We start from the raw sequence: 13367 nt of genomic DNA, 5'->3' as shown, positions 1-13367 counted from the left end.
GTCACACCTCGTCCTGCTTGATGCTGGAAAACCACAGCTCAGCTCAGTCAGTCAGAGACACAATCCATTAATGAAATGGAAAATTTAGCTGCTAGTGTCTGTTATTGTTGGGTCAAACCCATTCTCAGTTTAGTCATACAATTGAATCAAGACTACAGTTCAGATTAAAAAAAAATTTCACAAAGATCAGATTTCTCATTCAACAACTGAAACATTTCTAATGAAGAAAGAAGACAGAGAATTTTTAAGAACATTGTCAAAGATAGTCTGGATGAAGAAGGATCTAATTAATTGAAGAGCCCACAATTTAATTGAAACTAAAGTTGTGATTTCTTAAAACAGTACAAGAAAACCCAAACCCTATTGATGATTACTGAGATGAAATATTATCTCTCCCTATCCCTAACCTATCTAACCTATCCCTAGTTATCTCTGATTTATCAAAAACAAAAACCATTAAGTTGAAGCAAATGAAGAAAAAGTCAGGAAGAGCAGCTTCACTCGTATTTCTCTTCACACAGAAAAAAAAGGCAGCAACCAGTAAACCTTGAAAATGCCTATTTCTGTTTTGAAATATGAGATTTTAACTAGGATTAAAAAAGTATTTTTCTAGTACTGTAGTGAAGTCTTACTTGCAAACTTACTTGAATGGCGCACTGGTCTGGTCTGTGTTGAGATACTGGGCTGTTCCTCAGTCTTCTCTGACAACTGTCAGCAGAGAGAGGACCAGGAAGAGATGCAGTTTTATAGATTTCCATGCCAATGGAAATCTATCAAAGTGCATGAAGGAGGGGTGGTTTTTGAAATTTGACTGTTAGTATATTTTGATTTGGTGGTTTTGAAATAAACTTCTAAACCATCATGAGGGTACACAAGCAGCTGAGTAGCTACGCTCATTGTTGTCATGAACATAAAAGTTAACTTATTTCCTTATTTAAGGTTGTTCATATTATATTGTTCATTGTAGTATTGGTGTAATTTGTAATATGATTTTAAAAAAATCTTGATAATGGCAATATTCAGACTTTTTTGACATAATGACGCCATACTGTGAGGCACAGCAACAAGAAATATGCCTGAATGTGGAAGTCAGTTGGCTACTGGCTTACTTTCAAAAAGGGAGAGAAGTAAAAAAAAGGCAGCAAAAGTCAAGTTAAGCCAGACAAATCAAATCATGTGTGAAAATTATTTTCTGCGGTTTCTGTAGCTGTGTTACACTGTTTGATGTGCCTCGTTTTCCTGTGCTGAGACTTCTTTATCTTTATTTCAATCCTGCTGAAGCTGTGTCATTGTGTCTCCACACAGACACTCAGCACCATGGACAGAGACCAGAGACAGGACTCTCACTGGACATAGTTTGCGGTTTAGCCACCTGCTGGGCCCAGTGTGATATGTGATTGTTTGTAGCTCAGGCAGAAAATCTGATTCTTGATTTCACAAGCTTTTTCACCTTTGCTTTGCTTCTAAGGTCAGCTACTCGATGAGTATTTGTGTCAATTTATGGAATATTGTAGAGCTGAAAGGGTTGAGTGACTGATGAGTTAGCTTTGTCTGACCATGCTGTTGGTCAGACAATCAAGACATGTGAGGACACCTTGGGCCCTGCGCTGTGATGGGCAGTTTATAGACAAAACAACTAATCAGTTAATTGAGAAAATAATTGACAGATTCATCCATAAACATATTGTTAGTGGTATGAAACTTCATACTGGACCGAAACCAAGTTTGGACTATGTAATGTTATGTGAAGGCTAAGCTGCAAGATGATAAGATCATAGTTCCCATCATGCTTTGTTGAAGGTGCTTTACAAACAAATTTGACAAACCTCCATTCATCAATCTGTGTGTCTTGCTCTTCCGATCCCGTTGAGATTATTTCAGCATAAAAGTTTGTCAGAGCTGACTTTGTGTAAACAGCGATAGAAGTTTTATTCTGACAAAACTGTTAATGGTTGTCACCTTGGATTCATCAGTCAGACGGCAGTGACTGTAAACCACACTGGCAGGCACTCAGGTGGACTTTTGGGTAGCCGTTGTGGTTATTTCACCTACAGGTTCACTTTCAGTAACAGCGGTTTGATCCTGATGACACGTTGGCTTCGACAAGCAAGGTACCGAGTCCAGTACTTCCTGAAATGCTCATCCCGAAAACCGATGGATGATAGATGACAGGGCTCATGAAACGAGGGATGATGTAGACGACCAGGAAGAAGATGTAACGAATCTCCAGACTGAAGCGGGGGAAGAGGGAGATGAGAGCGACCTGATATTATATATTTAAAATAGGCACAGTGCATCTTTTACTCCTGTCTGTCTTGTATTTATTTTTAACTGATTAAACATTCCTGGTCACAGCTGTAGGACATACAAGATAATGATAAACAAAGAACACAGTACTTTTTGGTCTATACAGTATCAACAGTCCAATGCAATAGAAGCAGCTGTAAGCATGTATAGACACATAATACCAGTCTGCTGTGGGTGTTGATGCAGGTACTTTATGTGTTTGCTGACTGTGTGTGTGTGTATGCAGGCTGGTGCCAGGTGGCCCAGCTTCAGGATAAAGATGAGAAGCAGTCCGAAACATCTAGCTCTGTTTAAAAAGGGAAAAATATGCCAATCAGCACCTCTAAACTTGACTAGTTAAAAGGTTGGCTCTTGTTTGATTTATCTGTGCACAAACAGGAACTGTTCATGTGCCTGCAGGCACAGTGGCTGTGTGCAGCTGCCTGGAGTCGTGGCATCACAATGGGTTTTCCCAGTTTGTACAGCGACTTGATCTGAAACCTGCACTAGTTGTCCGATGTTTTCACTTTGCACAGAGCTACGCTAGCAGTTTCCCTCTGTTTTGAGTCTTCATGCTAAGATGGGCAAACGTCAACCAGGCTACAAAGTGAATGGATTTTTCCCAAATGTTGAAATATTCTTTGAAATCTACGCTGTATCTTGGGATGGATGGTGATAACCATTCTTAAACCTTCATTAATCTTTCTTTTGCAGGCACTCGTGGGCAGCAGTGTTGATTGGAGTGGTGTAACCTGGCAAATGTAAGTCCATGATTCACTCTTCTTCCAACGCTTAACTTTGTCTGCTATTTGGGGCTGAGCAGGTGGGTTTATGAGGATTTTTTTTTCTCAAAACATTTTCCTGTTGCATCTGGAAATAACACTGATGACTGAACCACAAAGTCAATGTGTGGTTGGAAAATGAAAAGAGTGATCTTAAATAGACTGCAAGGCTAAAGCTAAGGGGCACTGCAGAGTTGTGTTTGTCACAACAAGCAACACCTTTCATATTATACTCAGTCATTGATTACTGCAGCTTTACATTGTTGCTTGTTTGTGATTGGTCCAAGAAATCTTCCAAATTAAACAACAGAATATGTTGTTTTCTGTGTTGTTATGGTTTGGGGACCTTTGTGGCAGTGGTTGCAACAACAACCACTTGGTTATAAGGATGACTGCCATTGATGTACACTGATGTTGACCGAAGTGACGTCCCCACTCACGCACTTTTTACAAGTGGATCAGGAGTTAAGTTAGTTTTGTCTGGTTTATTTCATTATGGATTTTATACATACAGTAAATTAGCCACAGGTTGTCCAACTGATTAGTGTGTGAATGACGTGTGTCGTTTTATCAGCAAAATCCTCTCAGCACTAGTTTGACCAGTGCAGACACACAGGCAGGTGAGCTGCAGACTCTCAGGTGAGCTCTGATGTCACAGTGAAATGTCAGGCTGTAAGTTTTGTCTCTGTCATGAAGCAGCATCTTATGAGCTGCAGGAAACTTCTGATTTGTGTTCCAGAATCTCAGGTGAGAGTAGCACATTACCTGAGGAACATGCTGCGCTTCCCTCAAGTTCTGATCCATTCATTGTCCTGTAACATTTATAGTGAGCATGCAAGTTCTTAAATATTAATTTAATTCTCAGATTTATCAAAAAAAAAACCTGGGATATAGTTTTAAAATCAGATAAAAATGTGTTGTTATTATTTATTATTTAAACTTGAACTTATAAATCATCATATTGATTAACAATATGTTTTGAATATGTTCACGTATGTGGATCGTGTAAAGGCAAAGGTCTTCTTCTGTTCTTCTTAGCGGTTAGCATTAGCATTAGCTAAATGGTAGCATTGGTACTGGCTACTACCTGGAGCATCTCCTAAACAGGCCTGGGTCAGTTGAACGTGGCAGTGCTGTTTGGATTGTGTAGGAGCAGTGTGAACTGGCACTAGGGGGGGCGACTCTGGGACGCCGGAGTTCACCGCCTAGCCTCCTGGAGGTGCATTGGGACTAAGTAGGTGAAACACCGTTGACGGGAGGTATTTGTAGGAGCCAAATGGGGTATGGTGAGATTGCTTATTTGACCACAGGGTGGTGCTATGGCTATTTAAGGGGACATTTCAGAAAGGGTTTGACCCGAAAGGGCAAACACGTTTTTGACCGCTGTCTTTGCCGCTGTGCCACGAAATTTGAATGTGTGTTTTTGACTCGGGTAAATCAAGCCGCTGTATTTTTCACTGTAGAATTAATAAAGTACTTTTTGCAATAAGAGGAACCGGTATATGGACATTTTTTAACTCGACACAACGAATGGTTTACAGGAGGTACAACAGGTACAGAGAGCGTCAGCCAGGTCTAACTCGGGTTCAAACCCCCTCAGTAGCCAGTATTAGACTGCGCTCCTTTAATAGTATCCACATGATGACCCCCAGAGATGTGTTAGGAATCACTGCTCTTTGGCATGTATAGAGGCAAATTAGGGCTCATTCACTGAGAATGAATCCTCTTTTTTAGCACAAGTATCTTGTGTTTAAATTAACTGAATATGTTCACGTATGTGGATCATGTAAAGGTAAAAGTCTTAACAAATTCAGGTCTTCAATCAGAACAATGGCTAAAGCAACTGAATTTTTCATGTTTTCTTTCTTCATGCACCCTGAGCTTCCCTTGGGACACTGACAGTAAACAGTCACATATTTTAGAGCATATTGCAAAAGCTGGTTTACATTGTATGAGTTATGAAAATGTACAATTTCAATTCTGGCTTGTCACAAACAATCCTCTCAGTTCACACCAAAATCAGCTTGTGTGGTCGGTATTTGCAGATAATGAATGAAGACATGCAAATTTACAGTGTAGTCTTTTAAGGAATTCAGTGTAACATCTGTTTGGACCTGCTCTGGAGTCCTATCAGGTTCACCCTCTTTTCTACAGAGGTGCAGCATTTACAGCAGATGTGCTGCCTCATGTGGCTGCTGAACTTCTTGTCTCTGACGCCGTAGATGAGCGGACTGAGCAGACGTGGAAGCAAATTGGTAAACAGGAAGGTGGTGAATAAGATCTTGGTTCTGTCACGGGGCCAAGAGGTAATTAAAATGAGGTTGATTATGGGAGACATCAAGGACAACATGCAGATGAGGACCTGGAGTCCGTGCAGCAGGATGGTGTTGCAGGCGTTTCTGGCCGAGGCCTGGTTTGAACCAGACACTGTCCAGGCGGTGCAGAGGACCTTCAGGTAGGTGATGATCAAAGTCAGGAAGACGAAGGAAAACAGAAGCACCTGAGTGGAAGTGACCACACAAAAGCCACTTAAATGTAAGAATAAGACTATAATAAAACTAAGCTATGAAATGAAAATGTAAGAAGCTGCTCCATGAAATACACAGTACACAGGAATGACTGATATCAGCAAGAAAATCAATGAAACAACCATCAGTACTTCACCTGGACAACTGTGCTTTGTGCCTTGTGATACTGAGTGCTGTACACGGTAGCAGGGTAACAGATGACGGTCTTTGAGAAGACTGAGAGGGGCTGGGTGGCGAGGATGATGATGACATCGGTGATGGCGGGGATGAAGGAGATGCCCCAGATCAGTGCAATGAGAGCGTAGGCTCGCTGCACAGTACAGATCCGGACGTGATGAAGAGGTCGGCAAACAGCGATATAACGCTCGACTGCCATGCCAGCCAGGTTCAGTGGGCTGTTCCTCAATGAAGACAGTAAGAACACACAGATTTACTGTACAATAACTGTTTTGTATCAGTACAGTATTTGTTCCTGACCTGTTTACCCATCTGCTCACCACAACATAAAGGTGAAAGGTGCAACAGACAGGTCCTGTCAGTCGTCGTTTGTTATTCAAAGTTTTTGAACTCTTAACACGCACAAAACACTAATGTATGACAGCCAAGGCTGAGAGGGGGACTATTCCAGTGCCTCGAAACCAGAGGGGACCCAAAAGCCCAAAAGCAATCTCTCCTCAATTTCTGTCAAGTGCACATTTATTTCTCAGTATGCACCAGTAAACCACGATGTAAAACACAAAACATTCCCTTATCTCAGGACCCAGTCTTTAAGAGGGGCCAAACTTTTATTTGTATCAAGTTATGATACTATTTTACAACAAACATTGGACTGCTGGTTGCTCTCCAGGCAAGGTGTCAGAATTTCATGTCTGCTCCCATCAGGGACCCCTATCAGTTAATTCTGATATGCAGACCTGCAACGAATGATTAATAGCATTAGCATTGTTTATTACAGTTTTTCCTCAGTCGCTTTGGTACATTTCTCAGATCAGAATTGAAATTCTCAAAACTACTTGTTCAATCTTCACATCATTGTGTCACTTGTTCACATCAAAAAAGCAGTTTCTCATTTCTTTGAACAAGTTGCAAATGCTTTGGTACATCCATGCAAATTATTCTGTACAGTTCTCTGCTGTTTCCTACATTATCAGTTGCTTATGTCATGTTGATCAAAATGTGTGTTGAATAGTCTCACCCCCCACAACATTTAGGCATGAGTTCATTGCATAAGTCTTTACATGCAAAATGGTTGAACAAGTTGTCATCATATTGTCGAGCCATTATAGAGGACAACAACATCTTTGAAACGTCCAAACTGTCTCAACCATTGACAGGGTGCTGAAGAGAAACCAAATGAATATGAAGCAGCTGTACACTGTTCCATTTGAAAGAAATGGTGATAGAGTGAAGGAGCTGTGTTACCAGTATGTACAGGTAAAACATGTATGAACATGCAGTAACTGAACCTAACAGTACACAATACAACATTGTATAGTGATATACAGTACACTAAGTGTGAGCTTTACACATTTGCTATGGCTGTAGAAAAGGAGATGCAGTATGTGCTGTACACATTTGATGCAACTGCATCTTGTCCAAAATGAAGACGCATGCAATTCGTAAAACTCAATTGTGTCTTCTGGATGTAGTGTATAATGGAGCTGAAAGCAAGTGAACCCCCGCACAACTTCAAATACATGGATAAGGCTGGCTTCAACCTGACGAAACGCAGAAGACGTGGTCGAAATATCATCGGCCACAGAGCTACAATCGATGTGCCAGGCCAGCGGAGCATGAACATAACCATGGGTGCTGCTATCTCTGAGAATGTTGTGCAAACGCATAATCCCATCATTGGGCCATACAAGAGCGTCATATCATCTTTATAGACACTCTCGACAGGGATCTCATCCCTGAACAAGAGAGGGGTCAGACTGGAGATGACTTGCCAAAGTACATGATTTGGGACAACGTCAGTTTCCATCGCTCCAACATCATCAGGCAGTGGTTTGCGACCCACAACAGGATGCTGATGGAGTTCCTTCCACCCTAATCCCCGTTCCTCACCCCATTGAGGAATTTTTCTCAGCGTGGAGATGGAAGGTTTACGATCGCCAGCCACATACACAGAAGACCCTTCTGGCTGCCGTGGATGCAGCGTGTGACAACATCATGGCAGATGCCTGCAGAGGCTGGATAAGACACTCGAAAAGATTCGTCCCACGCTGCGTCGTGAGAGAAGATATTCGTTGTGATGTGGATGAGAATTTGTGGCCGAACAGAGAGGAACGTCAGGAGGTGTAGGAAGACTGCGCTGTAATTCCTACAGCACTGCATGTACAGTTTTCTGAGGAGATTGTCCTGTGTTTACATTTTCTACTTTTGTTTTTTTCATTGTGCTATGCAGCGCTGTCTTTTCCTTTCTGTACAGTAGAAACAGTAAAAATGTCAATGTGAATCTTGTCCAGTCTCTTGTGATCAATCTCCCACAAACACGAAGGTGTAACTTCCAATTTACAATAACTGTCATCAAAACTTCAGCCATAGTTCACATCAGAACATCCCTCCAGAGTCGACTATGATATTGACAACATGACTAAGCCATTTGACTGTCTTATCTGGACACAATGAAACAAGGACTTGCCATTCTGAGGCACTGACACGTTCATTGACACAGATATTTACTTTTGAGAGATGAACTAAGGATTTTGAGCAAGAGACCGGCTTTTGCAGGTCATCCATGGTGTTTTGCTATTTGTACGAAGTGTTTTGACAAATGCACTCACTGTTTTGCAAATGGCGAGGATGATTCGAGAAATGCACCAAAGCGACTGAGAAAAACTGTAATATGATGCTTATTTTTTAATCAAATTAGTCTTTTGCTCTATGAAATATCAGAAACAGGTGAAAAATACCTGCCACAAATTTCTGAAGCCCAAAGTAGCTTTTTAAATAGTTAATGTTATGTGACAAAGAGTCTAAAATCCAATGACACTCAGGAGGCTTTCGATAAAGATGCCCGAGCCACCTCAGCTGGCTCCTCTGGACGCGGAGGAGCAGCGGTTCTACTCTGAGCTCCTCCCGAGTGACAGAGCTCCTCACCTTTTCTCTCAGGGAGCGCCCCGCCATTCTGCGCAGGAAAGTCATTTCGGCCACTTGTATCCGAGATCTCGTTCTTTCGGTCATGACCCAAAGTTCATGACCATAGGTGAGGGTGGGAACGTAGAGCTTTGCTTTTTGGCTCAGCTCCTTCTTCACCATGACAGAGTGGTACAACGACCGCATTCCTGCTGCCGCCGCACCGATCTGCCTGTCAATCTCACGCTCGATCCTTCCCTCACTCGTGAAGACGTCCCCATGATACTTGAACTCCTCCACTTGAGGCAGGAGCTCTCCTCCAACCCACAGGGAACAGAACCGCTGACAAAGAGCAGCCCTGCCGGAGTCCAACATGCACTGGGAACAGGTCTGACTTACTGCCGGCAATGCGAACCAAGCTTCTGCTTTGGTCATACAGAGACCGGACAGGCCCGTAGTAAAGGGCCCCTGACTCCATACTCCCGAAGCAACTCCCACAGAATGCCATGAGGGACACGGTTGAATGCCTTCTCCAAGTCCAAAAACACATGTGGACTGGTTGGGCAACCCCCATAAACCCTCGGGCACCCTGCGGAGGGTGTAGAGCTGGTCCAGTGTTCCACGACCAGGACGAAAACCGCATTGTTCCTCCTGAATCCGGGGTTCGTCTATCGGCCGAATTCTCCTCTCCAGTACCCTGGAATAGACTTTACCAGGGAGGCTGAGGAGTGTGATCCCCCTGTATTTGGAGTCAACCACCCCGGTCTGCCAGTCCAGGGGCACTGTCCCCAGCTGCCAGCTGTTGCAGAGGCGTGTCAGCCGTGACAGCCCCAGAACGTCCAGAGACTTGAGGTACTCAGGGCGGATCTCATCCACCCCCATTGCCTTGCCTCCAAGGAGTTTCCAAACTACTCCTCGGAGTGATTGATGAGCCAACCTCTGGGTTCCCAGCGCCTGCTTCCTCTACGGAAGGCGTGGCAATGGTATTGAGGAGAACCCCAAAGCATTCTTTCCACCGCCAATATCCCCAGTCGAAGTCAACAGCTCCCTTCCTCCACTGTAAACAGTATTGGCAGGGCACTTCTTCCCGCTTCTGAGGTGCCAGACGGTTTGCCAGAATCTCTTTGTGACCAACCGATAATCTTCCTCCATGGCCTCCCCGAGCTTTTCTCATACCCGAGTTTTTGCTTCCACAACCGCCTGGGCTGCAGCACGCTTTGCATGCCGGTACCTGTCAGCTGCCTCAGGAGTCCCACGAACCAACCACGCTCGATAGGACTCCTTTTTTAGCTTGACGGCATCCCTTCCGGTGTTGACCACCAGGTTCGGGAATTGCAGCCACGACAGGCACCAGAGCCCTGACAGCCACAGCCCCGAACGTCAACAATGAAGGTGGAGAACATGGTCCATTCGTACTCAGTGTCTCCGACCTCCCTCGGGATCTGCTCAAAGCTCTCCCCGAGGTGCGAGTTGAAAACCCCTCTGACAGAGGGTTCTGGCAAACGTTCCCAATAGACCCTCACTACCCCTTTGTGCCTGCCAAGTCTGTGCAGCTTCTCCTCTGCCAGCGGATCCAACTCAAAACCAGGTGGTGATCAGTTGACAGCTCAGCCCCCCTGTTCACCCGAGTGTCCAAGACATACGGCCGAAGGTCAGATGAAACGACCACGAAGTCTGGCACAAACGGTACAGCTCTGCTACAAGTCACACATAGGACACTATGAAATACGTCTTCATTTTTCCTGAATTCTGCGCATAGCATTTTTTTTTCTGTTCATTCACCTTTTGTGCATTGAAAAGCACCGAAAATGGAAGTGGACAATGCTGATTTTTAAAAATGAATTGCATCTGCTTTTTGGCAAATTTGTACTATATTCCGTGTTTTACAATTGATTCCATTTTTATTGTCAAATTCTGTGATTCTGTCTGTTTTCCGCATTGTGTAAATCAGACGGCCCTACAGACTGTACGTTTATTTTTAGTGTAAGTTAACAACTCTCTGATTAATGGCTGGCATGCTTTTAAATTTATCCGTCTCAACGATATCAACTTTTCATTCACATCTAGCCTCAAAACGAGTTCTCTGGCCGGTACAGTACACACATTTCCTCATTCAAAGTTCTGCTTATTTTATTATATTTTAAAAACCTGCACTAGCCTGTCAAATGAAAATTCTGGCTTCAGAGACGAACACACATAAACATGTACTGTATGCAGTGGAAATGCTAGAGCCAAGAAAACATCCAGAACATATGCAGAATAATTGTGTCAGCACTTTGTGTTGAACACAAACACACACCTACATGTTGGTGGTAACTGAGATGAGCAGCATGATGCAGCAGTGAGCCAGGTTCATGGGAATGGTGTAGGTCATGATCTGCAGTGCCACAGAGACTGTCAGCATAATCATGTCGTTGATCACCAAATGGATGTACAGCACATACCTGCAGGAGAGACGAGTGCAGTGGTCAGGAAGGGGAGTCAAGGAGACAGAAAAAGGCAGGAGGAGAAAAATAGGCAGAAGGAGAATAATTCATACAACCCTGATTCTAAAAATGTGTTGCTGGCATCAAATTCAGAATAAGCATAACTTTAAAAAAAAATCAATGAAGCTGACGAGGTTAAACATTAAATATGTTGCCTTTGTACTGTTTTCAGTTGAGTATATGTGAAAAAGTATTAGCAAATGATCACATTCCTTTTAATTTATATTTAACGCAGCTTCCCAGCCTTTTCAGTATCAGGGATTATTGGAGAGAGGAGAGAGATTGATGAGATTAAATCATATTGAACTTGTACTCAGCTCCCAGTTGAATTAAAATTACCAAATCAGTCACAAAAAAACACACATGTACCATGTATCACCTGGGGTCTCGCTGGAAGACCTGGTACTTAAAGTAGGTAGAGACAAAAGCTCCATTGATGCAGTTGATGATGAAGCCGACAGCAAAGCTGATGAAGTTCTTTGAGAAGGCATCTCCGAAGCTGTCCAGACGTGTGGTTGAGTTCATGTCACACCTCGTCCTGCTTGATGCTGGGAAACCACAGCTCAGCTCAGTCAGTCAGAGACACAATTCATTAATGAAATGGAAAATTTAGCTGCTAGTGTCTGTTATTGTTGGGTCAAACCCATTCTCAGTTTAGTCATACAATTGAATCAAGACTACAGTTCAGATAAAAAAAAAATAAAATCCTCACATGAAATGTTTCACAAAGATCAGATTTCTCATTCAACCACTGAAACATTTCTAATGAAGAAAGGCGACAGAGAATTTTTAAGAACATTGTCAACGATAGTCTGGATGAAGAAGGATCTAATTTATAGAAGAGCCCACAATTTAATTGAAACTAAAGTTGTGATTTCTTAAAACAGTACAAGAAAACCCAAACCCTATTGATGATTAGTGAGATGAAATATTATCTCTCCCTATCCCTAACCTATCTAACCTATCCCTAGTTATCTCTGATTTATCAAAAACAAAAACCATTAAGTTGAAGCAAATGAAGAAAAAGTCAGGAAGAGCAGCTTCACTCGTATTTCTCTTCACACAGAAAAAAGACAGCAACCAGTAAACCTTGAAAATGCCTATTTCTGTTTTAAAATATGAGATTTTAGCTAGGATTAAAAAAGCATTCTTCTAGTACTGTAATGCAGTCTTACTTGCAAACTTACTTGAATGGCGTACTGGTCTGGTCTGTTTTGAGATACTGGGCTGTTCCTCAGTCTTCTCTGACAACTCTGTCAGCAGTGAGAGGACCAGGAAGAGATGCAGTTTTATAGATTTCCATGCCAATGGAAGTCTATCAAAGTGCATGAAGGACGGGTGGTGTTGTGAAATGTTTGGTTAAAAACATATAAATAATTGATTTTATGTTGAATTAATGTTTACTTTAAAATCAGCTAAAAGAGAGATAAAAAAATATATACTTTAAGTTAAAAACCTGCTATTTATCATTTGCAGTGACAGTAAGAATTACGCAGTTAAGTATTCTTAACACTATTTCATGGTAGCAGTTCATTTTTTGCTGGAATTGATTTGACAGGAAATGCTTATATTTTGAAGTGAAACAGGGTAAGCTGTGTTTTTTCTTCCTGCTTGTTTTTGGATAGTTGTGTGAAGACAAGTTTGATGAGATGCAACATGGCCGCTATGTCTTTTGTTTATTGTTATACTGCAACATTTTAATCAGTAAATGTTCATACTGAAGAGAAAGCGTCCTGGTTGCCATTACGAAGCTCTCACTACCCTACAGGTGGTTTTTGAAATTTGAATGTGTTAGTATATTTTGATTTGGTGGTTTTGAAATAAACTTCTAAACCATCATGAGGGTACACTAGCAGCTGAGCAGCTACGCTCATTGTTGTCATGAACATAAAAGATTAGTTCCTTATTTGAGGTTGTTCATATTATATCGTTCATTGTACTATTGGTGTAATTTGTAATATGATTTAAAAAAATCTTGATAATGGCAATATTCAGACTTTTTTGACATAATGACGCCATACTGTGAGGCACAGCAACAAGAAATATCCCTGAAAGTGGAAGTCAGTTGGCTACTGGCTTACTTTCAAAAAGGGAGAGAAGTAAAAAAAAAGGCAGCAAAAGTCAAGTTAAGCCAGACAAATCAAATCATGTGTGCAAATTATTTTCTGTGGTTTCTGTAGCTGTGTTACACTGTTTGATGTGCCTCG

The 13367-nt window shown here is 42.2% G+C and overlaps 1 protein-coding gene across 1 annotated transcript; it reads right to left on the bottom strand.

The window, feature by feature from the left end:
• Nucleotides 1-2062: 2062 nt before the first annotated feature.
• On the bottom strand, nt 2063-11685 carry LOC121612180 (odorant receptor 131-2-like). The gene is made up of 5 exons (XM_041944896.1): nt 11540-11685; nt 10978-11118; nt 5733-5997; nt 5183-5568; nt 2063-2231 (listed from the first exon to the last, which is right to left on the bottom strand). The coding sequence occupies exons 1-5, from the start codon at nt 11683-11685 to the stop codon at nt 2063-2065; spliced, it is 1107 nt and encodes a 368-aa protein (XP_041800830.1).
• Nucleotides 11686-13367: the final 1682 nt, after the last annotated feature.

This window comes from Chelmon rostratus, chromosome 2 (genome assembly GCF_017976325.1).
Source record: "Chelmon rostratus isolate fCheRos1 chromosome 2, fCheRos1.pri, whole genome shotgun sequence".
NCBI lineage: Eukaryota > Metazoa > Chordata > Actinopteri > Chaetodontiformes > Chaetodontidae > Chelmon > Chelmon rostratus.
Note: the sequence above shows the minus strand (reverse complement) of the source record. Positions and strands in the feature narration are given on the sequence as shown.